This window comes from Micropterus salmoides, unplaced genomic scaffold (genome assembly GCF_014851395.1).
Source record: "Micropterus salmoides isolate LMB-PRFRI ecotype aquatic unplaced genomic scaffold, ASM1485139v1 Ms_hic_scaffold_16, whole genome shotgun sequence".
Lineage (NCBI taxonomy): Eukaryota > Metazoa > Chordata > Actinopteri > Centrarchiformes > Centrarchidae > Micropterus > Micropterus salmoides.
This window is the reverse complement of record NW_024040707.1, coordinates 31694263-31721669: the sequence shown is the minus strand read 5'-3', so window position 1 is coordinate 31721669 and position 27407 is coordinate 31694263. Positions and strand designations below refer to the sequence as shown.

The 27407-nt window shown below is 42.5% G+C and overlaps 2 protein-coding genes across 7 annotated transcripts in view; both read right to left on the bottom strand.

Moving 5' to 3' along the window:
* Window positions 1–2543: 2543 nt before the first annotated feature.
* On the bottom strand, window positions 2544–13161 carry si:ch211-251b21.1 (uncharacterized protein LOC571720 homolog). The gene is made up of 10 exons (XM_038723697.1): window positions 13018–13161; window positions 12778–12853; window positions 9585–9616; window positions 8458–8637; window positions 6613–6836; window positions 5950–6047; window positions 5369–5586; window positions 4993–5212; window positions 3948–4198; window positions 2544–3046 (listed from the first exon to the last, which is right to left on the bottom strand). Exons 2-10 carry the CDS (start codon window positions 12839–12841, stop codon window positions 2948–2950), a joined length of 1386 nt encoding a protein of 461 aa, XP_038579625.1. The 5' UTR covers window positions 12842–12853; window positions 13018–13161; the 3' UTR covers window positions 2544–2947.
* Window positions 13162–15062: 1901 nt separating this feature from the next.
* Window positions 15063–27407, bottom strand: part of plch2a (phospholipase C, eta 2a) — a 238378-nt gene continuing 226033 nt past the window's right edge. For 5 of the 6 annotated variants that reach the window (XM_038723426.1, XM_038723427.1, XM_038723428.1 and 2 more), the window contains 2 exons: window positions 21420–21801; window positions 15063–17809 (listed from right to left, as the gene is read on the bottom strand). In XM_038723426.1, the coding sequence (XP_038579354.1) occupies window positions 16179–17809; window positions 21420–21801 (2013 nt within the window). In that variant the 3' untranslated portion in view covers window positions 15063–16178. Of the gene's footprint in view, window positions 17810–19229; window positions 19259–21419; window positions 21802–27407 lie in introns of all 6 variants that reach the window. The other variant, XM_038723429.1, reaches the window with a different exon arrangement.

Below are 27407 nucleotides of genomic sequence, written 5' to 3'. Positions count from 1 at the left end.
CAACTCTTTAGGATGAAATACTTCCTGTACATTTACTTTGATATAATGTGTAGTTTCTTTGGTTTTACATGTGTTATGGCATCAGGCACAGAAAAAAGTCCAAGCGGTTTTAGGAAAAGATGCTCAGGTTTGGGCAACATATGGGCTCTACCCAGTTAATCATATGTTGGGTTCATGTTTACATACAAAGAGAGGAGGATCTGGAGATTTGGCCTAGGTGTTATTTCACACATTCTTTGCAAAGTTCAGTTCTTGGTGTGGACAGGGTGGCCTGAAAAAGCTTCCTCCACACACTGAACAGAGTGGCTGCTGTTTACGAAACACTGCTTCTTCTCGAAGACTTTCTCAGTGTAATCTTCCTCAGAGTGAAATGGACACCTTGAGTTCTTTTGGTAAGTTAGGGGATCTGTTTTTTGTACATAAAGTGTTGTTCAGGTTCCCATTCTGTATACATTTGATATAGTTTTTCAGTCTACATTTTTAGGGGTTAAATATATGACATAGGAAGACATTGGAGGAAACAATGATAATTGTATTTAATATTGCGCTTTAGTGATGTATATTTCCTAACTGGAGCCTTTGGGGCCCCTGAGGGTAGCACCTGGGACATTCCTGCTTTACTTGTGTACTGTAAGTCAGGGTTTACCTTTCATTTTATATACTTCAGCATCTTTGGTGCCAACAACTGCTGAATTATATCAAACTACCGCTGAGCCACAGCTAATATGCAACAGCCTTTTGCTCAAGTATGTATACCGAGTGAGAGAGCTGTGTGTTACTGAACAGCTATGAGTCAAACCCAACCGAGCTTCCCCCCAATCGAAATCCAATAGCACCTCCAAGTGGTCAAACAGGTACATTCAGAGCAAGAGGAGTGAACCAGTTTCTGTTCTGACTGTATGGAAACAAAGGCCGTTATGAACTCTTTATATAGCAACAGATTATTTACTATGTAAAGTTTTTAGAAACTTCAAGTATATGAAACTATTAACGGTGGCCGGTACAACAGCTGACAGAAACAACACTCTCACATTTATGCACTAGAGTCAATTGACATCCTATAATAATGTTTTCTAGATCCAATCCAGTCTCACCACTTGTCACAGTAAATTTAAAGTGACACTCCACCTGAAATCTACCTGTTGAGTATCTATCTGTAGGCTCAAGGTTAAGAATGAAGGCTCTGGTTACAAAGGGTTCTTATAGTTTTCAAATCATAGGTCATACAGACTTCTTTATAAGTCCTGCAGCATAATCCCCCTTTCTGTTTCGCCTTTGCTTTGTTCAAATACAGCTAATCAAAGACAGTTAAGTGTGTGAATATGTTATTGATGGTCTGCTGGGTCTGACATTTATTCAGGGCTCGTGACCCTGAAGAGGAATAAGCTGAAGTCTAAATGTTGCTTCAGAGGCATTTCTACTTAGTCAGAAATAAAATTCTGCAAATATGTATACTTGTGTATGTACTGAATCATCCTTAATTATTTAAATTGTTAAACAAATTTAAACAATTTAAAAAATAAATAAATACACACAGTCACTGATTTCTTTTGCCACTTGGGGTAGAAGAAGCTGAAAACACAACATTGATATATCGCCTTTTAAAGTGACTAATGTTTCCAGACAACTGCCACTTGGAGTTGTGTTTGTGTCCAATGGTCACTCTCCTGTTAACTTTTGTTTGGTCTCTTGCAACTCCTTAGAAAAATCTCTGGCCCTTTAGGTGCTAAATGCTATTCACTATGCTTTCCAGCTAGCAGGGATGTAACCTAACCCTGATAAGTTATTCACTTACACACAGATAATGCGCTCTGAATACAAAAAACATTATAAGTTGTGGTGTAATATTCATTCTTCATTATCATCATCCTTCATGGATGGTTATCACATTAATGGTACTACCTGGATCATCATCAGATTTGGTCTCATAATCATCCAATTCACACTTTTTCTTCAGTATCCAGCTGGTTGATGTCTGCACAGTGTGAACAAGAGGTGATCTTATGATACAGATGTGGCAGAATGTAACAAATAGGCTCTAAGCTAAAAACATTGAGGTGCAGCCTACTTAGGTTTAAGTTCAGATACATGCCCACTTCTGGTAACATCTGACATTTTTGTGACATAAACAGATACAGACAGTAGCTTTGCATTACATCCATACCAGCCCGTCTCTAATTGCCTGCTGTTTGGTGCTGGGCAGGCAGAGTACAGTGAGTTTATCAGAGCAAAACCAATGAGCTGCAAGATGCCAAGAAGCTGTCTAGAGGTGAGGTGAGCGGCAGAGTTGGAGATTCTCTGTGGGGTCGAGTGACACCTTTCACATTACACATACTAGTTTGAATTATTATTAACCAAAAAATATTGATTAGGGCACCGTTAAACATAAAATCTGAGGATTTTGTTTTCACTAATTGTCTGGAAAACACGTCATTCATCATCATCAGTAATGCTTTACAAAATGTCTTGATAATGTTTTGGACTGCAGATGTCAAAAACAATTTTCCACCATGAAAATAAAATATTGGATTCTCTGAAACAAGCATTTGGGATATTTGGGAATTTATTTGGACAACACAAGCAAATAGAAACTAAAACTACATATAAAGCTATTACAGTTCAAGAAGAAACAAATGTAAGTTAGTAGGGGGAGGGATGTGGATATCTGATAACATAATGCAGCAACACTGAACAAATCAGAGTGATTAGTATCTGCAGTTTGATGCTGGAAGTCTCTTGGTTTCTTACTAAGTACGCTGTAGCTGCTAGTTGATGTGTTCCATGTGGTCACCAAGATTTTCTAAAACAGTACAAAACACACTGAACGACACATGGCTGTTACTATGGAACCACAGAAAGCTAGTGTGTTTTATGGAACAGGACAGAGGCTCAAAGCTTGTTCTCGGCTCGGACACTATTGTATCAAAAGCTAACATCAACTTTTCCATTAGGCTTTGCTTTTGTCTGAGCTCTCTTGCTCTGGACTCTCCCCTCCACTGCCGAATCGGCGGTTCAACTCTGATGTCAACACCGAGCAGCAGGATTTCTGTGGAAGAAAAGAAGAAATGGTCAAGAAAACAATGTTCTTTGAGGTTGTGCTCGGGAACAGTGGTGCTTTGATCTAAATGCTAATGTCAGCATGCTACTTTAACATGCTGATATTTAGCATGCATAATGTTTACCATGTCCTCATCTTAGTTTAGTGTGTCAGCATGCAAACATGTGCTAATAAGCGCTAAACCAACCAGTTCTCACTCCCAAGCCATCACATATGAAAGCATGGTCAAGACCCACTGGCGTCAGTTTGTAACACACTGGGGGAAGCCCTGTAGAGTTGTTTGAACACTAAAAGTATGTGTAGGACATTTAACAGAAAAGGCAGAGTAAGGAGGTGACTGGGCCAGAAACTGGACTTTCAGCCAGGAGACTGGTGTTCGTTTCCCGTGTGAAACAAAAAGTCAACACTGAATGTTTTCAAATAAGTTGCTTAAGTTACATAACTTACGTGAGTAACGTTGTTATTTTAACTAAAACCACAAACATTTCTTAAACATAACCAAGTAGTTTTGGTGCCTAAATCTAACCAAACTGCAACATTTCACAACATTAACAATGTGCCATTTCGCGTTAACCACTAGTTTTATTTAAGTTTAAGTTTATATAAGTCTAATCGGATGTTGCATATTCCTATAATAGCCTTTGACACCTGTACAAAATTTCACTGGAATGCATCCAATAGCTGTTCAGATATTCTAGTGAAAGCCATAAATCTCAACCTGTTGGTGGTTGGTGCTAAAGGTCAGTCAGATTGATACTCTAGGGAACACGTTTCATAGCACGTTATTGAATAGTTGTTGAAATATTTCAGTCTGAGCCAAAGTGACAGACAGACTGACATTACCTTCCCTAGCAGCATGGCAACAGTCCATGATATGATCACGCCATACCTTGCTATCTTTAGCTTGGTTGCGGGCCATGGATAAGATCTCCAGCAGGGCCAGCAGGAGCCCCACACCCAAGCCAAGACCCAGAATGAGGAAGAGACCCCGAAGATCATGAGGCTGCAGGGCCTTGGAGGGGTGGGCCTTGTTGGCTCCCACACAGCTGCTGGCCCACCACTTGTCCCGCAGGTATGTCAGCTCACCAGACTCACTGAGTTGCAGGATGGCCATGGTTAGATTTTTGACTAGTGGGGAACCTGGTGAAGCAAAGAGAGGTGGTGTGATAGAGGAACAAGGCTGTTGAATGTCTCACTGCGACATCGCAAGCATTAATCTGTTACTGGACCAGCCTCCACTCTTCTGGTTTCAGGCTTTCCATCAAATATTTGAACCTGGCTACAGGGATTAGCTCCCATTTAGCTACATGACGGGGCGGCTGTGGCTCAGGAGGTAGAGCGGGTTGGCTGTTAATCGGAAGGTCGGCGGTTCAATCCCTGGCTCCCCCTAGTTGCATGTCGAAGTGTCCTTGGGCAAGATACTGAACCCCGAATTGCCCCTGGCACCACCAGTGACCCACCAGTGTATGAGTGAGTCCAAAGGCAAAAGTGTTTCTACCTCTTCTAAATGTCTGTACTACATGGCAGGATCAAAGCCTGCCATGCCTCATCCATCTCTCTCCAAGGCTCTGTGGCCTTTAATTTCTCAGTGGTAAACTGGCAGTAACAACACTAACAGAGTCCTTATATCCTATCAGATATGTTCTAAGTCATGGCATAGATATCATAGGAATGTTAGGAGAATATTATAGAGAGCTAGACACCGGTGTTACCGGGTGTAATTTCCACTGGAGATGGAGAAGGTTTACAATGTGATTATTTCATCTTTTAAATGATGCCATACGTTTATTTTAGTTTTTTTTATGAATTTCTGCATTATAATGCACAAACCTAAAAATCAACTTGTCTTTGAGTTTATTTTCCCTGCAGAGAATCTTTTACTGTATTTCACTGGGGAGTGAACAACATGCCTTCCCAGGTCTAAGGGGACTCACCCACAGGCGCTGCAATACTGTAGGCTCTCATACCGATCACTTCCTGTGAACGGGTCAATTTACAGTAGCGAGCCACTGCCAAGTCCAAGGACACTGCTTCACCAATGAAGGCAAAGTTTCCCTCCTGGGTGCGGCGAACACCTTCCTCCATGGTAGACACGTAGCTCTTCTTACGCTCCATGTGCTGGTACATTCGCCGGTACACGGGGTTGTTGGAATTCTGGGGAAAAAAATAATGAAAAATAAAACATTTTAATATTCTCATGAGCAAGACATCAGGATCACATGTTCTTCCATCCTGCCATATGAACCTGTCTCCGACATTATGTACCAGCTGTAATAACTATAAACTCTAGTTAGGAGCGACTGAACGTGCCTTAAAGAAAAGCATGGTGGATCCAGATTCGAATGTACCATAATCCATCACATCCTGGTTAGCAAGGTCTTCAAAGCTCTTGATGGTGACGTGTTTGTCGTTGGAGCGCAGCATGGAGTTGAAGTTGCCAAAGTAGCAGGCCAGCAGCAGTATAGCGAACAGCCACCAAATAGCGCTGACGAGCCGCCCGGACACGGCTTTAGGGTGAGGACCAGCACCTGAGAGGATGAAGACAGCAGTCAAGTGGCAGAAGAAAAGCTACCTGTGACCAGGACTGCAGGGCAGCAAACCCACTGCTTCTAAATCAAATAAAATATATTCACGGTATAAATACACACTCAATTTAAACCAATAACAGGGTTTACTGATGGTGTACACCACCTTGAATTTGGTATGATGTTATCAGTGTACAGCATTATTTTATTTTATGATCGATCTGACTTAGTTTTCTCAATTCAGTCTGCAAAACACTAAATGTAAAACAAGAACAACTGGATCGAAGGAGGTAAAGCATGATAAAGCATCACAACACTGAATATGTATTTTTAGATAAAATTGTTCTTAGCAGACTGCTGTGTTACCTTGCAGTGTGAGCGCTCCGGTAATGTACCAGAAGCTGTGCAGCAGTGTGAAGCTGTGCTCCTCTGTGTCTGGCTCAGCCCATTCAGTGGGACTGATCCTGCAGAAAAAGAAAAGGCCTTGTGTGACAGGATTCATATATGTATGTGTCTGTTCAGTGAAATATAATTCTGAGGAGTTACTGCACGGAAATCTGACAAATTAGGAGCCTCTGTCTAGGCCACAATATCTTCTCATAAGTTATAATTATAGAATTGGTTTGAACTGTGTGAAAAACATCAGGATGTGGAAACATCATCTCCAAGCTGCTCCATTATCCTACCGATCGTTTAGTGGCTGAAGTCACCATAAATTTGACATATGAGCAAAAAAAGTAAAGTGCTTTTAAAGTGGCCACTTGGCGGTGCAGTCTGAAGTAAAAGCCATTACCTGTTACTTGGCTCCTGCCCGAAGATCATTTAAAAATATTTACAAAATATAGCAAAAACAGCCTCGTGTGTCACAAACTACTGTGTCTGTAGTGGTAGAATGTAAACCCCTCCTCATGTACTTACAATTCCCAGAAACAACGCATGACATGACCTGTGTGTCCACCATACACCACAGAAAAACATCATAATATCAGCAAACAGTTTCTGTGGGGACATTTTGAAGCTTACTCTTACCTGCCCACCAGGAATATGCAGAGACCTGTCAGCAGGAATGCGATGAGGACACCAATCCACATGTCGGTGGAGAAGGGTGACAGCAGGCTGAAGGTGCTCTCTTCGGTGGCCAAGTCTTTGCTCAAGATGAAGCCGATTCCTGTTTGCATGAAGGGGGTGGTCATGTCCACATACTGCTCTCTGACCGCAGTGAGGGTGAGGGGGGCCACCGCCAGGTCAGCCTCCTGATGGAGGGTACAGGCAGTGGGCACACATATCAGACACATACTGCAGGTAAAGTGGTGACATAGTACAAGGTGTGCTGCTTCACTCTTTATAGGATTTCTTTATTAGTCATATCAAAACTACCCATGTGGTGCCAATACAGACGATACAATTTTGACAATTTTAGAGCAGTTTTAATGCTTCTAAAAACATAAATATACTAATATAAATATCCAATACTTAAATTTACTCTCTAACTGTTCGGTCAACACATTTTCGCTCCCCGTCACATATGGACGGTTGTTCAAGACCCCTCAAGCGTCACTTTTTAACGCTCTGGGTACCCTTAGAGTAATTTTTGCACGTGTAGGGCTCCAAGGTCAATTTAGCAAGAATAAATATGCAACGTCCATTTAGACTTTCAAAATAAAACATGTGGTTAACTCTGTGAAACATCGCAGTTTGGTTCAGCCTAGTTCACACTACACGATTATTAGCCCGATTTGCCGCTCGGCGAACTCGTCAGTCGTTATGTGTGAACTACACAACGCATCAAAACAGCTCCCCTACACATTTATGACACATCACCAACGTCTGCCAGATATCTAGCATGCCAAATATACCTGCGCATACCTGGGTGTGCTAATCCATTCTTTCACCCATATTGTTTGTCTTTATAGTTGGTCTCTTTATAACAACAAACAGCTGCTTCATGTGTAGGTTTGCGTCATTTCACATGTGTTTTCTTGACAAAATGTGGTTTGGAGACCAGCATCCGGTGACAGAGTCATTGTCAGCTCAGGTAGTGTGTGACCCCCTGTCACCGATCAGTCACGTAGTGTGAACGCCACAGCGACTTCAAGACTCCCATCACAAGACGGCAAGTTGTGTAGTGTGAACGACACTGAATGTCGTGTAGTCTGCACGAGGCATTAGGTTTAGGCACTGATCACCAAAAAGATAATGGTTTGGGTTAAAATCACAAGTTAAAATAAGTTAGATATCTAAGTTAAAGAGGTCATATAATGCTCATTTTCAGGTTCTTAATTTTATTTACAGGGGTTGTACCAGAACAGGTTTACATGGTTTCATTTTCAAAAACCACCATATTTTTTGTCATACTGCACATTGCTGTAGCTCCTTTTTTCACCCTGTGTGTTGAACACTCCGTTTTAGCGCCCAAGTGAAACATCTCACTTCTAATAGATCTTTGTTGGCCAGTCAGAAGCAGTTATTTTAATTTCATATTTAGGCTAGGGGAGCATTATGAAGTGTGTTACACAGTGATGCAGATAGGTTACTGAAGTAAAGGCTGGACAATTTAGCTGTTTTCAGGCAGTACAGGAGTAGTGCTTTCTTTGTTTCACTTGGGAAACAAACACTGGGTCTCCTGGGTGAAAGTCCGGTGTCTGCCATCCAATCTCCAAGACCACCTCCCTACTCAGACTTATTATTTATATTATGAATCTTGGGACCTAAAAAACAGATAATGCGAAATGGAAAATAAACCAAGTAAAAAACAAACAGAACACATACTCTCAGAGTTGCATACAGTGTATCACACTAAACAGTCAACATACCTGTACTGCTTAGAGTATCACATTTTAAGTAGAGCCAGTATTAGCATGGACTATGACTTACCCCTCTGAGGATCTCACCAATCATGCCGTTCCAGTTGCCACTGGGGTCCATGGCTCCATAGCGGCTGTCCTTCACCAGGTGGAGTTTGTACTTGAAGCCCAGCTTCTTGGAGAGTTCAGTGATCAAATCAATGCAGTAGCCCTCCAGCTCTGAGCCTTTGCTCATGGTGTACGGATCTTGCTAAGGAAACAGAACAAACAACCTCATTTTAACGGGGAGTGTGAGGGATCATTGTGCAAGAACTGGGCTGAAGCAGCAGCAAAGGTGATACAATATTTTAAAAATGAGAACAATTGCTGCTTTCGGTGGTGAAATCTTATAACCCAGAATTTGTAGATATTTAACTTTTGGCAATGCTTTCAAAAAATCTGAGAATTACTGTTTAAAGATTACAGGGTCATATTTACAGGACAGGAGGTGGAGTGTGCAAGTCATGTCTGTTTTTTTACACTGCAAAAATCTCTTAAAGACATCTTGTCTATAATTTGAGTCCTTACAGTATTATTTTCTTGAAACAAGTGAAACACTCTCCCAGTGCAGTTAGAATCATCTACTTGTTCCTGATACAATTCACCGTGTCTCAGGAATTTAGCAAGTTTAATTTTTCATGTTTCAAGGCTGTTATATCTCAAAACACAAAAGTTGCTAAACTAAATAAACTGCCCCGTTGTACTTAAATGCATCTTTCAAACATGTAACATTAAGGCATGCACAACTAAAATTGGAAAGGACGCATTATGTAAACAAGATAGAGCACATAGTAAGTAGTGGTTAAAAACAACAGAAGCTTAATCTGACATCATGGATGTTTACAGCTTTATTGGATCTTCCAAATTCTTTTATCCTTTATCCTCTTCCAGAGTTTGTTTACATCCTCTCTGATTGATGGACTGCTCGTGTTTCTCGACCTTTTTGCACTATTCTTTAGTCATGTAACCTCCTTGTATGTTCTTAGCAATAAACTTGGCTCATACAATTTTATTGTTACTGATGAAAAAACATCTTGTATTGAACCAGAACTATTTGTTCACAGAGTGTCAGTTGAGCCAAGATGACTATTTCACAGCTGCTCAGGACCGCTGCCACCTTGGCTTTGTAGTCTAGAAAGAGGCACAAAGAAAGAATACCTTTATCGTAGTGATGGATAACTCCTTGGCATCTAGAATGGGAAAAAAAACAAGTAAATTCTGGATTCTTGTAAAGCATCAGCACAAAGATGAGAGGATCTGTGCAGTTCTTTGGCTGATTAGTGGTTTAGTTTCATGTCTACAAGCTAGAGCACCATCTGAAAGCCTAATGACGCGTATTGTGCTTTGAGTCCCCTAGATGTGTTTTTCTCTCAGATACAGCAGTAAATAAGCCAGACAGACTCTGGAGGACAATGGCAGCGTTGTTGAAGGTTGTTTTTCAGACAACCTGGAGAAAAGGCTCCATACTGAGGGGTCAGTTGCAAGGTACAACGAGGGGGGTAATGGGGACCCTGTGGGGGGATCAAAGTGGAGGCCGTCCTTAAGCCCCGTCCACCATGTAATCAGAGCAGGGGATGTCCCCACCCCATTCCCTGACATTCCGAGTTGTTTTCTTTTTGCTGTAACTGTGACTAATGGCATTCCCAGTGTGTCCACTAGGCCCTAACATGCCCTGCCAGGGTTGGTTAGAGAAAGGAGGAGGTTTAGCGGAGGTGCCAGGGGAGCAAGTTCTTAAAAACCGCCTGCATTAACAAAAGAGGGCCCGGTGGGGTCATATAAAGCCCATGACACTCCATCAGCCTCCTCTAGAGAAGATGGCAGGACCTAGGATCTGCGGAGATGCCTGTCAGTTCACTGCCTGCCTGCAGAGTCCTCCCCCCGCTTGGTTAATTGATTTATCACAGTGCTTTCTGGACCACAGCAAGACAGTAGCCCCTCCACTGGTGAGAAATGGGATGCTGCCACATTGGATGGTGCCCCCTCTGTGCTTTGATAGGACTCCAACCGTCCAACAGGGCCAGTGGGGAAAGAGTCAAATGTGAGGAATGATTTGGGAGCATGTCAGAGGTCAGCCAGAGCCCGCTGGCACAGAGCTGGTCTGTAACTCTGCAGACAGTTTGTAGAAGCAGGGCTGATCTCATTGGCCGAGTGAAACCTTAATGGGCTGAGCCATACAGAACTTTTCAGAAAGTAAGAAATGTTTGGCAAAGTGCTAGTGATCTTTGGAAACAATGAGAGGGTTTCTTTTTAACATTTTTTGTGCACACACATTTTTCATGCTTTAGCCAACATTACTATACGAAAAAGTGACTTGCAGCCTGGCTCATGGGCTTTTGACCTTAGGTTTGGCATAGCTGGTCGGACAGCTCCCCTCCTCTTTCACCAGTATAACCCAACCCCATCGCCAGACAACAAAGTTGTTATTGAACAATACTGCAAAACCCTGTATAAGGCTATGAATAAGTCTTTTAAAGTTTTCTTAATACTTCCCTTTTACAATATTGGCGCATAGAAGATCGTGGTGATGTTTGTTTGACAGGACAAAAACTCTGGTCTCCCACATGAAAATGGGACGTGCTACAGTCCCGTCCACCACCCTGACCTCAACACCCTTACTTTCCACTTTTCCTGAAGAACATTCTGCTTCCCGCACTGAACATTGGCATACTTGGCTGAAATAATCAACCTCACCTCCTGAACTAAAAACCACAAGTATAAATCTGGCAACAATTCTGTGTATTTAGCAATAAAAAACCCAGCATGCAGACTAAAATCACTACATTTTTTGAGTTTTTAGTGAGATGTTGGCAGACACAAACTGTACTACAATGCTACACACAACCAAGAAGAAGGATGTAGTCAAAGATGGGGAAATAATGGTTACAATGGGGTCTGTTTAGAAAAAAGTAAACCAGCAAATGCTTGAAAAATTATTTTCTCTTCCTATTCATACATTTACTGTAAAACTTCAATTAACAGCCCCAGCTTTTATTTGCTCCAATCACTGAACTCACCTTGCCTATACTTATTTGGGACAGGCCTTTAGTTTTTTTCACACAAAACCTTCGCTCACCAAAGAGGTGAGATAGGGTAGGCCTACTATCACATTGTTTATTTCAACCAGTATGAATATTACTTGTGTAACGTAAACGTCTTTTTTCTTGTTTACTATACTGGTATATCTGATTTTGTTCTGTAAAATTAACTGGACAATTGAACAGTGGAGACAATGTGTTGCAGGTCCAAATTGACTAAAGTTTAAACATCTGAAACCAATGAGGGTGGAGTGGTAGTGGGTCGTTAAACTCTCAAATACCGAGTCAGCACCGATGCTGGCTTGTTGAAGGTGTGGTGAAGGCTTTGCTGCACGATGGGGGACCTTTCTTTCAATTTGCGTTCCGTGTGACTTCGCTGATTAACATGTAGGATTTTTTATTTCGAAACTACACTAACATTGTCACGTCACCATTCACAGGTTAACAACGTAGCCCATATGATTTATATTGAAATTGAAACATTTTTCATATAGGCTAAGTTAAAGAGGTTCACAAGGCTATATAGGCTTTTCTTAACAATGAATATGATGTGAGTTTTGTGATCTGTTGCATCACTAAGTAGAATGATCACTCTGAGGGGAGGATACATTTTGTCCCCACCGGGGATAAAAATAATTCAGCAGAGGCAGGGATGTAGGCTACCTATAAACCAGAAAGGGGGAAATCCCACGCATCTCCCCCAGTAAATTGCACCCTGCCTATCAGTACCAACTTACTGGTAGATGTTCATTTCTATTATAGAAACTGCATTCTGTACAGTATGGAATAAGAGAACATTGTTCTTTGGTGCTGCCCATTGAGGTTAGACTCACTGAGATTATTTCTGCTAACACAGCAGTTCTGCTTCCCAAAAAAGTTTACAGAACTAAAATAACAAAAAATTACACAATTACAAGTGGTTGAATAAGATTCTGAGTACTGATCCATTAAAAACAAATGGTCACGAGTGTGACTTTGAGCAGTGGCTTCTCTGGTCCGACTGCTGCTGCAGAGGGTGAGCAGTTTGCATGGCCAACAGGGAACAAAGCCACCCCACAGTGAGCCTGTTGTTTTCCCTGGTATGTCTTTTTGACCAATCTGGCAGACAGAGCATGCATTTCCATCAGGATTAATAAAGTTCTGTCTGTCTATCTGGGTTTTCGCCAATCACACCATGTTCCAGTACAGCAGGTGGGGGTAGTAAATGAAGACAATGTTTTGCATAAAAAACATGACGACCCAAAATGTAATGCGTTCACTCAAATGAACCATTTCAACCTTGTGTTTCAGTGCCAGGTTGTGTGCATTAGTCTTACCTGCAGTGACTAGCCATGCAGTCAGCGCTGCCACACAGAGGACAAAAGCCATGCAGCCTTTCATGTTGCCACGACCCTGAAAATAACACTCATTATTGGTCCTCTAACCAAAGAATATAACATTTACAGTAATTTCAGGGGTGATTTGTTGATTTTATATATTTTACTAATAAAACACAAATACTAATAATTAAGAATAATGTGATGTCACACTATACTATATAACAAAAGTTCCCTTACCTCAGTGTGAATCAAAACCTTGACTTATGGACTACTCCAGGAAAATGTGTAAAAAATTCACGAGTCTTGCAAGTGGGACGAGTGAAGGCTTGTGTGCAGAACAATGTCGTGGGGGTTTATATGGGGGAGCACAGGGAGGGAGGAGATAGGAGCTGAAAGAGAGAATAAACTTGTGATTGTTGGGCAGAAGTTTTGGGAGAAAAAAGTCTGAAGTTAGATGATTTCTAATTATTGGAGCCAGATGGAATAATTTTACACTAGAATACAACACCTAGATGCTCAGGCTTATATGAATTATGTAGATTAGGTGGCAATCAATGGTTTTTCTTCCTCTTCAATTCCAATACCAAGAAATAAAATAAACTTGATGAATTAGAATATACTCAACTACTGTCTTGGTTATAGGTAGGGGTCAGTATGTCTGTTTTTAGCCTACCACTTAAAGAATAAATGTGTAAATCTAATGCCATAATGGTTACCAGACTTGTTTTTGTAAGGTTACATAACAGGATCTTAGAAAAGGGGAGGGGGAGGTTGATTGGCGTGGGTGGGGCTGGAAGGATCGGGGTCCCCAGGAATCAGAGGAAAACATTTTGCTCTGGAGCATGTTCTCTTTCCCCTGACTAACTATGACAAACTCCTCAACACAAGTTCAACCATTCCTGTAATACAATAACTGTGAGAACATCTGAAAATGTGAAGTCAAAGAAAAAACATCTGCTTGTAGTCATCAGTTTGAGCTCAGAGCAAAAACCCCCTAAGCAATTCACATCATGTCTGGCATCTGATTCCTCCAACCCCCCAAACTCATAAATTACATTATCTATAGTAATTTATATTTTAGACGTATCAACATTAAACAGTCCTGTTTCTTTGTCTTAGAAACATTTCTACAACTTTTAGTATAATCCTGCAAACTAGATTGATTTATTTGTACAAAACTGTCGAAAACAGGCAGTGATTTCATCTTGAAAGGAGGGACTGCATTCGCACGTTGAGACAAAAACATTCTCTCAGGCTTGAAGTGCTAGACAGAGCTGGGGGGGTTGCATTTGAGAGGCCAAGTCATGCCAAATTGTCTAGATAAATACAGCTTTAAGAGGGACTGTGTGGTTTTCTTGGAATCCTAATGAAGCTGTCTTTTGTGTTTGTGTACTGGCTGGAGCGTAATCTGTGGCGCTAAAATGAGCATGTCGCGCTTCACAAAGTCTAACAGAGCTGAGGAAGAGGCCTGGCAGCGTGTGACAGCTCGCCAGAGGTGGCCGTCAGCTTTGGAAACCACAGAGTCGACAATTGACAAACCTTTGACTGACAAATCAGTGTCCTGAGAAAGGGTTTAGGGTTTCCAGGAGGAAAGTTAGGACTACTGCGCTACTTCCAGAGGAAGCTGATACCAACAGATTTCCATTAGCTTCCTCAAAGGTATGCATGAAGCCATTACTGGTGTTATCATTATATCATGTTTCAGTTGGTAGTTTTTGTGTCCCAGGGTGTACATGCTGCTCAAATGACTTTCAATTTTGTAAAGAACTCACTCGAAGGAAACTCTGATACTTTAGCATACTCTCGGGGAATGTACAAATGACTACTCCTATGACTGGAGTATGATGTCATTTTATTCCATACACCACATTCTAGGGTCTAAGAAAGTGTAAATAAACAGTTTTGTAGCCAAAAGAAAATCTGATCTTGGGTTGCAAGCGACACTGAAAAGCCGTTTTTCTCTCCTTTAACGTCTGGTTGAACTTGTCGTCTCTTGTGCTGCGTCAAGTCTTTGTTCTTGAACATTCTGCCTTCCTGCAGGGGGTCTAGGGTTTTTTTTGCCAGAGAGGTTGAGTGAGGTGATGCCTGGTAAACACAGACCCAAGCAGAGTCAATAATTAGAGCAGCAAGCAGACCCTGCCAAGACCAAGGCCAAAGGCTTTTACATGTCAGCTTGTATAAGGCTCAGTTTAAACGGTTTGTTAACGACTCTTCTTTGTCTCTGAACTAAGTCAGCTGTTAATAGATCAAGAAATGAAATAAATGAGCTGTGAAACTTTCAATAATATGCATTTGCAATTTATTCAGGTAATAACACATTGTTTGAATTAAATATTGTCCCTAAAATTTCACACATAGAACTGGCATGGCAGCGCAAACAATACAGCAGGCCGACAAATAAACGTGCTTCGATACAGATCATTTCCATCTTGTATTAGTACCACGGACCAATGACATCACAGGGTTTCAGACATGATGCTCTTGTGACAATCCTATAAAAGATTTTTGGAATATTAACAAATCTTCATATAAAAAGTCTTTGAAAAATAAAGTACAGCCTTAAAATAAACATTGCAACGCATAAAAGGTCATGCGGTCAACTAAAAAGAGCTAAACTTGGTATGGTGTCGACGACACAGGGAATCTCAGTGCTGTGATATGCCACAGATCAGAAAGGTTAGCAAAATATTGGCAGTTCGGTCAAATTACAATGTAAGCACTACATAAGGAACACTAAAAATTAAGACTTTTTGCCCTGCATTGTAAAAATTATTCCTTTCTATTTTTTCAGCAAAGACATGAGACAAGCCTCAAAGTTTAGCATCAAGCTGTACTTTATCTTCAATATGATACCATGCCATCATTTTCAAAATATTGCTAGTGTATGGATGGGCTGATAACGCCTTGACATAAAGTATCTCATTTTCAACTCAGTTAAAGTATACCATTACAGTTTCAAGTAAATAAGAATGGATCATTTAAAACCCTGTCCTCTAGCTGTGATCTATTGCTACTGTATGCTCATGTAAAGTTCCAAAAAATACTCAGGGTAGATCACAGTCAACATAGACAGCCATATAAAAACTCCAGGTATTTTTCACTAAATACATTCTGGCAATTATCTAACATTTGGCGCAAACAGACGACAGAGCTGTAGTAAGAACTCTCTCCAGTAGCTTCCAGACAGAATGAATGAACGCACAGGTTAAAAAATGTTCATGGATTACTAGCAGTAGAACATAGTTTTCTGTGAAACATGAAATAATCTGTATTTTGATCCAATTTAAGATATAAGATATTCTGCAAGATACACAACTTTTAGAAAAAAAAGATTTCTACTGTAGTCCAGACAAGTCTCTAGCTGTGTCTCTCACGCTCAGTTCCAAGTCAGCCAGTTCTTAGAGTTTGAGCATGAAAAAGACTTCACTGTTTTCAGGGTCTGGGGAGGACTGGGAATGTCTAGGGGAGGGTGTTCCTAGGGGGGTGAGCTGACTCAGCAGGTCCAAGCTGGTGCAGGGACTCCGTGCCACGCAACATGCCCCTTCAGGGTTACCTCGCTCCTCAATGGGGTTAGCCCTACTTCCACTGCTACCAGTAAGGCTAAAGCTTGCACTTCTGCCCTGGACCAGGCCCTGGAGCCTCTGCCTCTCCTGGGCCTTCTTGGCCCTGTTTGCAATGTACCGCACCCTGCTTTGGCTCCTCGAGGATGTCCTTCGCACCAGGTTCTCATCCACCAGTTCCTCCTGTGACTCTCCAGGCCTGTCTCCCGGAGTGAAGTCGCTAGCAGTCAGGGGCTCCACATCAGTCAGCTTCCGTAGTTGTTCTGTCAGGTCGCTAGGTGGTCGAGACTTCTGTGGGCTGCCCTTGCGGAGCTGGTCCCGGGATGGCCTAACAATGAAACTGCGGCTGATGCTGCGGTACTTGCTATCAAAGTTGCAGGAAATGTCATCTGAGGTCAGATCCCCGAGGCTTTTGGACATGGAAGCTGTATTTGCTGGGGTTCTCACTGTAACGGACGGCTTGCTGGTGGATGACTGCTTGAGCCCTTCCATGTAGAGCCGACTCCAGGTGTGCCTTCTTTGAGTCAGTCGGCTGGGTGAGTCCACAGAAGTATCCTCGGGCTGCAGGTTGCGGGGCTTAAGCTCATTTTTCTGGCACTCACTTTGCTGAAGATTGGGGTTTGACTTACTCTTGGTGACTCGCAGGGTGTCGTAGGAGACCAATGCAGAGTGGCGGCAATTGACCCAAGGTGGATCGCAGGTGGACAGGCTTGTGAGACTCTTCCTGGCCAGGTTAGGCAGGGACAGGTCAATGACAGTGTCACTGGAAGAGATGCTAGAGGAGGAGGACATGCTGTCTCGGTGGCTGCCTGGCTCCAACTTGCTCCAAAGGCGGTCGTTCATGGTAGCATCCGTGCAGACCTCCGGTACTGCTGACTGGGCCTGCCCACCTGAGGCTACAGCCACCTGAACCTGGCCCTCACTTTTTGTTCTTCTTACTGGTGTGTGTGATGGCAGATTGCTAAAAAGTGCTCTCCTGGCCTGGGTCCTGTGAGCTATAGGGACTCCAAGGGTTCCAGGAGACACTGCTGCAGCAGGAGGCTCTGCTCTGTGGTCCAACTTTAACTCTGCTGCATCAGTTTTTTGGTTTTCCCTCTGGCTTGATGTGTTCTCCATGAATGAATCAGCGCTTCTGTTGGCCTGGGTGTCTCGAATACACTGTGATGGTACAGTTTTGTCAGCAGGGTTCTGGAGAGGGAGAGAGGTGGTTCTAAAGGGGGTAGGAGGTTTCTTAGGGTCTCCGTTCACCCTCATAGGAATATCCACCACGCCATTAGAAGGAACAGTCAATGGGGAGTCTGCATTTATTGCTGTGGATGGTGAGTGCAGCGGTGTAGATGAGGAGTGGGGAGAAGGCAGGCTCTCTTCTGGGGCGGAGACAGAACGGATGAAATGTGTGCTTCTGGCGTCTTCAGAGTTTTGTGCAAGATATGGAGGAGGGGGAGCTGGTCTGTGCGCTGTGGAACAGTCTGTGGAAACAAAGAAATGCATCAATTATCAATGTCCTTCATGGTCACTGAAAGCATTTTGGTTGTAAAAGGGATAACTGTATCTGCTTGAAAACTAGGATAATGCACTGATCTGATTCGTTGTTTCGGTATTAGCTCAGATACCAACCATATTAAGCAGGCATCTGCTACATGTGGCCAATTAACATTAGATTAAATATAGTCTGCTGTGTGGTGAGTTCATTTTGACGTACAAAGCTTCTGCTGAAACTAAATTCTTGCTTTCTGCATGTATTTCACATTAGATGCATGTTCATGTGAAGGCAGTGGAAGACCTGCTCCGGTGAAGACGGAAGTTTTTTCCAGGTTGTCAGTTTGAAACATTGCATGAACGAAATATATAATAATACATGTATATGTTAAACAAATCCTGATAAACGAGAATGGCTTAGAAAATGAGTTGGTAAAAATTGGAGTGGTTTAGTGAAAAGATGGTGGATGCTGATGTATGAACATCTCCACTTTAAGTTAAGAAAATATGTAAAAAGGGACAGCCTTGCATTACCTTTGACACTGAAGAATAAATTCTACACAGAAAGGGTTACAGAATTACTATTGATGAAGCTACTGCCAGTGCCCAAAACCCAAACTAATAAAATTATTTTTGTAATGTCAAGAAAGATATTTTTTGCTCCACCATTAAATGATAATTCCCCTTTATTACAACTTAAATCATTTTTTTGTAGCTTTATGTTTTCTTGTTCTGAGAACACGGCATCAACACCACAAGAAACCCAAGCAGTCAGATGAATGTACAGGTTTTAAACCACCACATTTGACAGGTAAAGTAGGTAAGTACCTGAGTGTACCTGAAATGTTGCTAGTAATTCTATGATGCAGCAGAAAAATGTGTGCCTAAAACTAGTCCAGTATGTAAAAGCTAGAACAGGAAGTGGGTCTGTAAACTGAGATGGATGTTTATGACTGGGAAATTTAGGGAATTTACCATTTTGGTTTCTCTACATAAAATCTGTTTGAAACCAGTCAGAAGGTATTTCTTGACCTATCAGACTTTTTTTTAGTGATGTCACCGTGTCCACAGATCTCAGCTAATAACACGGGGAGCACAACATTATTATCATTGAATGGAATTATGGTTGAAACTATGAATTAACTTTTAAGAGTCAAAACATTGTGGGCTACAGGTCGTGACACAGTGAAAAGTGACAAACCAACTCATGAATTATGTTTTGCACTTGCCCACAGTGAGTGTCCCTGTCTGGACCCGCTATACAATGGTGTGAACCAACAACTTTGTCATGGTGCTCTCATTCTTTCCAATGGTGTCATTTTGAGTTAATGCAGTTTCAAGAATATATAGCAGGCGAGACAGAGACTGATGGGTGAAGTGAAGGTAGGGTGCATGCATTCAGTGGTTTACCTGTCTCTCCTCATCCCCTCAATTCTGCACTAGGAACAGAGAAGGCGTGCAAAAGGGATAGAGAGGAAGAAGGAGTTTAGTTTAGCATAACTGGAAAGAAGAGGGACAGTGGAGACAAGGAAGGAGACTACAGGACAGAAAAAGCATCATAACAAGAAGTGATCGTAAATCGACGTAAACATCACAGCTTTTGTTTTAAAGTGAAAAGAAAAACAAGCTATAAAGAGAGCAAAGATATAGGTTTATCATATGACCAACTAACAGGCAGAGCGTCTGCCAGCATCATATGACTCAACAGATATCCCCACATATCAGCTGTTGTAACGAGGCCAGACAATTTTTAAATTCAACTCCCTAAACATACTTTGTTTTCCCCACAAGATTTGTTTTGATAGTAAAAATACTGATGCCATCTCATGTTGAACTGAGGAAGGCTGAAGGGGTAGAACAGCAGGATGTAGACTCCCCTGAAACATGTCAGGTGAAGGGAGAAGAGGGCGCAGCACAGACGTCAGGGCAGTGAGACCTCCAGTTTTCAGCCAGTTGGTGTAGGTCATGTACTCGAAATACTGCATGTTTCTAAACGGCATTGTAAACTTCTACACTTAGCATCACTACTCTACCAGAATACTAAAAAAAATCAGTACAATGCAGCCCAATAATACATAATTTTATTTTGAGAACACTGATAACTAGCATGACTAGCATAACTAAGCTAACATAAAAAACTAACATAAACACACACAAGCCAAGGACTAGACTTTGTTAATTTGTCATTATTTGGTCCACAGGTTGTGCTGAATTAAACAGCCTGTCCCAAATAGTTTGGAATACTGTTGGACCCCTAGTACAGAGGATGGACATATTATATAAGGGGGTGCTTTGGGTTTTCTGTATTTATGTTGCTTTACAGATGCATCAAAATAACTAGGTTAAGTTCAAACTACTTTTATTCAAGTAGGTTAAAACTTACCACTTCTTTCATCTGTCGTATCAGGTACAGGGTTTTTTTAGCATAGAGAGGCAAAATAGGAAAAAATTATAATATTAGAATAGATAAAAGCTACAAAGCTAGAACTAAACTAATTGGTAACAATGGAAAGAAATGTGAGGAGTTTTAGATCACAGACACATGGGATGACGAGGTGTGTCTTATGTACAGGTGCACAGCAGAGGGAGGATAGGAAAACATTATGTTACAGACATTCATGGTCTTTGTGGAGTCTAACTGGAAGTGCACAGGACATAAAAGGCCCACTACAGCCACTACACAGGAGCTACCAAGGTATTGCTAATGCTGCCTCAGATACATCTTACCAGCGAGGAACATGGGGGATTTATGGCGCAACTCTTCCATTTTCTGGACAAACAGGGCGTTCATCTCGCGCTGCAGGGTGCCCACAGCCCTCTTGCGGCTGTCGAGGACAGAACGTGGAGGCAGCATAGGAGGCGACTCCAAGCTGCTCAGACTGCCAAAGCTTTCACAGCTGCTACTGTCACTGAGCGAGAGACCTTCCTTTGCAGAACTGTTTGTGAATGGAGCGGGCATTGAGCCGCAAACTGCGCCATAGTTGGGGGGAGTGGCCTGCTGCCAACGGAGGTTGGTCCTGCAGTCTGACGTGAGGCTTGGTGCTGGAGTTACAGCGTTGGGGGAGCATCTTCGGGGAACGCTGCTGGAACGGCTGTTCCTCTGTGATGAGTCAGGCTGAGGTCGGATGTACTGGGCACCCAGTGTTTGCCTGGCTTTGGATCTGGACAAGGGGACAGGTCGGAGGACAGCCTGGGGCGAGTACTGAAACTGGGCCTCCACACATGACTTGGGGACAAGGGGAGACTGCTGTGACTCTGTCTGGGCAGCGAGGGGCTGGGGCTTGGCTAGGGGCTCTGGCTGAACTTGTCTCTTGGTTGAGGAGGTGCGGTTACTTCTCTCCTGTCTCTCCCCATCTGTGATTTTGGACCTACATTCCTGTCTTTCCTTAACCTGATCCTTCCGTTCAGCCTCTGGACTCTCCTTGGAGCTAATCACGCATGTGATGCAGTTGGAAGATATCCCCATCCTGCCCGAGCTGTTAAGTGCGACACGGGCAAAAACCCCTGGCTTTGCGTCCAGCGGGTCATGAAAGCGGAGCCGACTGGCCCGTTTCAGAGGCTCACTCATGGGTCGTCGCTGAGCAAAAAGAGAGCTCTTACCTTTACCCTCCTCAGGGTGAAAAGCCCCATTGGTGTCAGGACGGTCCCAGGGACCCTTGGCTTGGTGGGATTCCAGTGAGTCCCCGTTGCGGTGTTGCGGTGTAGTGGACTGGTGAGAGGCGGCAGCAGAGGCCTTGTCCCTATCCTCAGACTCTCGCTCCTCACTAGCGCCCTCTGAGCTGTAGTCTTTGGTGTCGATGGCGATCTCTGGGAAGCCCTTCTTGATTTTGGGCTGGCCTTTGGTGGGTGCGCTGGCAGTGCGGCGCAGGAGGTGGGCACCAAACGGGTGCTTACGGCTGTGCTGTACAGCAGCATGGCTGTCCAGGGAAGACTGCTTTGGGTTTCTGTGAAACAGCCCTTTTATGCCGCTGGCTGCCCGGGCCTGACAAAACACAACAAAAGATCATTGTCAAACACACAACCAAAGAAGTGACAGGGAGGCCATACAAGAACACTGTTTGCAATAATGCAGGTGGTACCAGTCCACACTGCATTATTGCAATAACACATGGGCAGTTTTTGTACAGCGTGCATGCTTAAAAATCTAATTCTATCAATTTCCACATTTATGGAGAGATTTCCGTAGTAACATGTGTGAATGATCCCTCAGTTTTTAACGTGATCATTCAGCTGTAATCCATGCTAGTTGCTTTGAATTCCACTTGGATTCAGAGCCTGTTAGATGTTTTGAACATGTATACAGAAGCTGTAGTCTCACTGGTTAATTATTAGTTAAGCAAACACATGCTAAATGTTACCTATCAAGTTAAACACAAAGAGCACCGCAGACTCTGCCTCTACAACTAAATACAGTAACTACAATTACTACTGTGTGTAGGAATTGAATATTTCCAATTTGGTGCTCCTTAGAGTGTTCTAGTTGTACACTGTGGTACAACTAGAACGCTGCAGTGATGGGCTAAAAATAAAATAAATACTATACCAATGTTTGCCTATGTTGGCTTATCATTCTTTATACAAAAGGCTAGCATTAGAGGCTTAAGATGAATATCGCTAAGAACAATTAGTGCATAATCGATGTAAAGAAGCCACTGGAAAATGATCAGCAGTAAGGATGGCCTTGAGAACTGTTCACCTACTCATTTCACTTGATTAATATTCAGATTACACAAAAATGTAGCACTGTTTGAGCGTTTCCTCTACCTTTAGGCGCTGCATGGTAATGGTCACAAGTCACACAGACTGGGGCAAAAATGTTGACAATGATGAAGACATTCAGACAATGACATGGATGACTGTATGTCCAAATTAGTTTCACACTCTGGTAAAGGGTACTGGACCACTCCACAGAAATACCAGACCAAATGGAGCTTTAGTGGGACAAGACAACACATTACCTAAAAGCCTTACTTGTTATAAAAGTTTCAAACAATGTGAAATAAGTAGATCCAAATGGTCTGACTGCTGACCGCTGTGGTGAATTACTTACAGAACATCTATCACAACAGGAAAGCAACAGCACAGACAAAAAGACAAGATGATAAAGAAAAAAGTCTTTGGTTGTGAAAAAAAGGGAAATGTAGTCTGAACTGAAAATAGTAATATTAAGCTGCCAGGAGATGAGGGTCAATCTATGTGTTTTGCTGCCTGAGGTGCTTTTGGCCTGCAAAACCTTTCATATTTATAACAGTCCAACATTATGGGAAAAGTACTTGTCTTACCCAGAGGCAGACGAGAAGCTCAATGTTACTGTTATAGCCCTGCTCATCTAGCACTGAGATAAGTGCAGGCATGTTTCGCCTATCTTAGGTCAAAACTGGAAGCAGGGTGTTCCAACGGCACAAATGAATGTCTTTGACTAAAGGCCAGTTTATACTTCTGCGTTGAGTCTACGCTGTAGCTGACAGAGTAGGCTACGTGCCGTCTTCAAATGTGTAGGAGGAAATGCAATGCTACCAAGCCGACCAAACACAGTTCTTGCAGTCTGTGTCAGTGTCGTGTGGTTACATTTTTGGGGAGTTGTGTATCAGGCTAGGCGGTAGATTTGTCGCAGACGTATAAATTGGTCTTAATGCCCGGCTCTGGCCCAGATTCTGCAGTGTGGGTGACACAGCAAATGGATACTTTCCAAAATGTCAGACTGATCCCTTTAACCCTCACGAGACTGATGTAGGATGTAGAATAGGAGAGACATTTAAAAAGTCAGTCAGTCACCTGACAATTAACAACTGTCAAAGAATGTCTCTGCAGTGTTTTTCCCAGGGAAGAAAAGAAACAGCAGCAAAATGATTAAAAAAAGAGATGAAAAGAGAAAACTAATGTCCTCAAAAGACACTGGAACTGAATCCCCCTGCAGTGCAGTATGCTGAAAAAACTCCTGAGTTCAGAGGAAAAAAATGCTCTCAGCAAAGAGAAGGCACTGCAGCCTGGCAGCTTTCCTGACTCACATCTCTTTATTCTCCATCCAGCTCTTTAACTGTGCAGGTTGATGACTTTGGATCTACTTGGGGGGTCAATGAGGAAGCAGGCAGGTCAAGCCTTCATAACTCATGTGAGGCATGAGTTGGCCTTTTTCATGTCTTAAATGCTTAGAGTTTGCTGACAAGAAGGGGGTGTGCAAAGGGGGGATTCCTTATGTGGCAAAGAGGGTGGAGCGTGGGGCTCATGCAAGATGCCGACTGGGTCTCACTACACCTGAGTTTTGAGTGGCAGCTTCAGGGCTCCTAAAAATTTCCTGGCTCTAAATGGAGCGTTTGGAAAAAGAGGGGTCCACTGAAATCACAAACAGACACAGGAAGAGAGCAAAAATCAGAGAGGTGGAGGATGAAAGAGAAACAATGGGTGGGGTGGGGGGTTAGAGAGAAATCCCACCAGAAGCCCACATCAAATGCTGAGAAAGAGGAAGTTCAAAGTAAGGACAATGTAAACAACAGAGCGGTCATTTACAACATGGCTGGAGACAGCTGAGGGCATCCAAACTGAAGGGAAATAAAATCAAGCTCAAAAATTATCATATTTTCTCGTAAAGCTTTGGGCTGCATGAATATAGTGTAGACTGCATGGCCATTAATATGAGGACACCCAGCTTACGTTGGGCCGTAAGCTCTGGCTCACAGTCGGTGTTTCAGTTGCTCCATACGCGTAGGAGCCATTATACATGAGGGGGGCATGTCCCCCCCACATTTCAAAATCTGTGTTTTGTCCCCCTCACTTTTTTTTGGCGATTTTGGAGTTGGCTCATAGCCAGGCGGTTTGAGTGACTAATCAATCAAAGACTCCGCATCAGACATGATTAAACGGTTGAAACATGGACAAAAATCATGTAGCCTATAGAAAACATGCGACACAACGCAAATGCAGTGCTGAAAAGAAAAAAAAAACAACAACATAAATTCGCTTGAGGCAGGTGCGGCAAAGTGCCTCAATATTGTGTTTATTTTGTGCTGTTCTTTTTGTACCTGAAGACAGCAGTGGGGATGCCTGCTGCAGGGTGGGTAGTGAGTAATTGGCACCTTTTAACGTTCCTTTTTTAAAACTGTAGCCTACTTTTACTCTTTACTCCCGTATTTTCTGTGGGCCAGTAATTTACTTTTAATTTCGCTACATTTTCCTTTCATACCTTCACCAGTTTGTAATCTGCAATAGACTTCGTTAACCGAATGAGCTGTCAGCCAGGCTGTGTGCGCGCAGTTACGCAGAAGAGTGCCAGGTCTCCTCTGTGGTACAGAGACGGGTGCTTATCACAGATATCAATGAGCTGGGCAGATATAAACATGTAGAAAATCAGGCAAATACCTTTTCAGTTAAAGGCTTTATTGTTCTACTGAAACAACTGAAATCCAGTGAGCGCTCACCATGGGACGGGTGGCCGGCCGGCACCTACTTTCACTTTCCATTAACGGCACATTAAAAGTGTATTTAGTCTCTGCAGAGAAAACGTAAACTTTACACTGTAACATCCAAGTCTGATGATCACTAGAATGATTCTGATAAATTAACAGTATCCTGTTGTTGAAAAGAGCATCGCTTTCTTTTGATGAATATTCGCCTGTTTTTTTTTTCATAGCCTACTGTTTAATAGCGATGTGTGTCCATAAACAGAATGTCGCCGGTGAAACGAATCTTTGCTTCACTCAGCAGCTACCAGCTGTTATTTATTCAGGAAACAATCATATTGGAGATGCACAGAGAGAGAAAATATGGTGGATAAAACAGTCCTGTTGGGCTTTACGCATGACATACAGCTTCCTCTGTATGTAGGTTTACCTGCTTCAACAACGAGCTGCTCTGTGTTACTGCCACAATAATTCTTTGCGTTGTAAAGATTATTTAGATACTTTAGGAATAATCAGATTGTTTTGGCTGCCTGTGCTGCTGCAAAGCAAGTGGTTTTCGTTGGCTACATGTCCATAATAAAATTTACAGGCAACAATAGTCAGCTGGGCAGCAAGCTGATATTTTAAAGTGATCTTATAAACACATTCATGGAGATTAAAAAAGGAAAATAATTATTAAACACAAATAGCTAATCAACCAGCAAAGCAAACTGCATTCCCTAGAAATAACCATGTTGCAGCTGTTTCAAACCTGATGAACAGCAGATAAAATTATATTTATACATGAGTAGGTTTGTCATTTTACTTCTTTTCCTTTTTATGGGAGTAATTGTACTTTTTCTTGAGTAAAGATTTTGAGTACTCTACCTGCCACTGGCCAGCAGCACCAGTACTAGCGCTGACAGGGTGAACATGAGACAGACAGCAGAGATGAGGGCAAGAGCAGAACAGAGTCAATGCGAGTCCAAAGCAGCAGTTTATGGTAAGATTGATGATGATATGGCTTATTTAGTTATCTACTCAAGGGCTCAGCTGAAGTGATTACTTTGCTTTAGGGGTGTTAGAGGGATGTTTCTAGTTTTGAAAATCTATTTTAAAGGTTAATTTAGTTATGTACTCAACTTGCATAAAATTTTCAAGAATGCAGGAATAAAGGTCTCTAAAGACCCAGAGCCCCCGACAGATGCTTTGTCTGGAGAGTGGGCTGACCAGGGACAAACTCCTGGGCCACTTTTTTGCCTCCGTCTGTGACCATCCTCGTACCTTAAAAACATGTGTCAGGAGGTGTGTATGTGTCTCTGCTATGTGTCCATAAACAATTGAAAAGTAGTTAAAATGTTCACACAGAGATGAGCATCCTGTAGTATTTTAAGAGGAAGAGGACAGAGGTCACAGGAGCAGGAGTAGAAAAAACTGAGGAGGACGAGCTTGTAAGCTGAATGGATAGCTAGTAGACATAATATATTCTAAAACTCACATGGTAAAAAGACTTTGTTAGGCCAGTTCTGTGTTCACAAACATTTGTTGCAGGGGGAGTCAGGGCCAAGTGAGACACAGGAAATATCACAGACAGCTCACAAGTGTAACATCAGGATAACTAAATACATTTGTACTGTGGCTAGCTACTGTAACTAGCTGCTGTTCCATGGTTTTAATGGTAGCCAGTTTTGTTCTTGTTATATTATACTCCCTCTCTCTGACCCTCTTCCTCTTCGAGTTTTCATAATATCCCCTCTCCAGTCTATTCTCCATCTTCTGTCACTACAAAGACCCTCTTTTAGCCACACTAATAAGTACAATTTCAAAAGTCATTAGAAATGAGCACTTAAGTGCTTTATTTAAAATAAAAATCGGGGGGGGGGGGGGGGGGACCCCCCTAGCATTTCAGCGTCCCCCCCAGGTTCAAAGTCACTCCTACGCCCCTGAGTTGCTCCCAAAGGTGTTGGATGGGGCAGAGGTCGGGGCTCTGAGCTGGCCATCTCTTTATGGTACTGCTTTGTCATGTTAAAACAGGTGAACAACAAAGTGAACAAAGGTGTCCACATACATTTCGCCCCTACATGAAACACAGAGGTACCTCTATTTTCACTCTATTACACCACAGACACCGTCACTGGTATTGGAACTTTGCCAATTTTAGACTGTACCTCCATTCTGCTTCAGCATTTACTGATACTGGAGCCCAATTGAT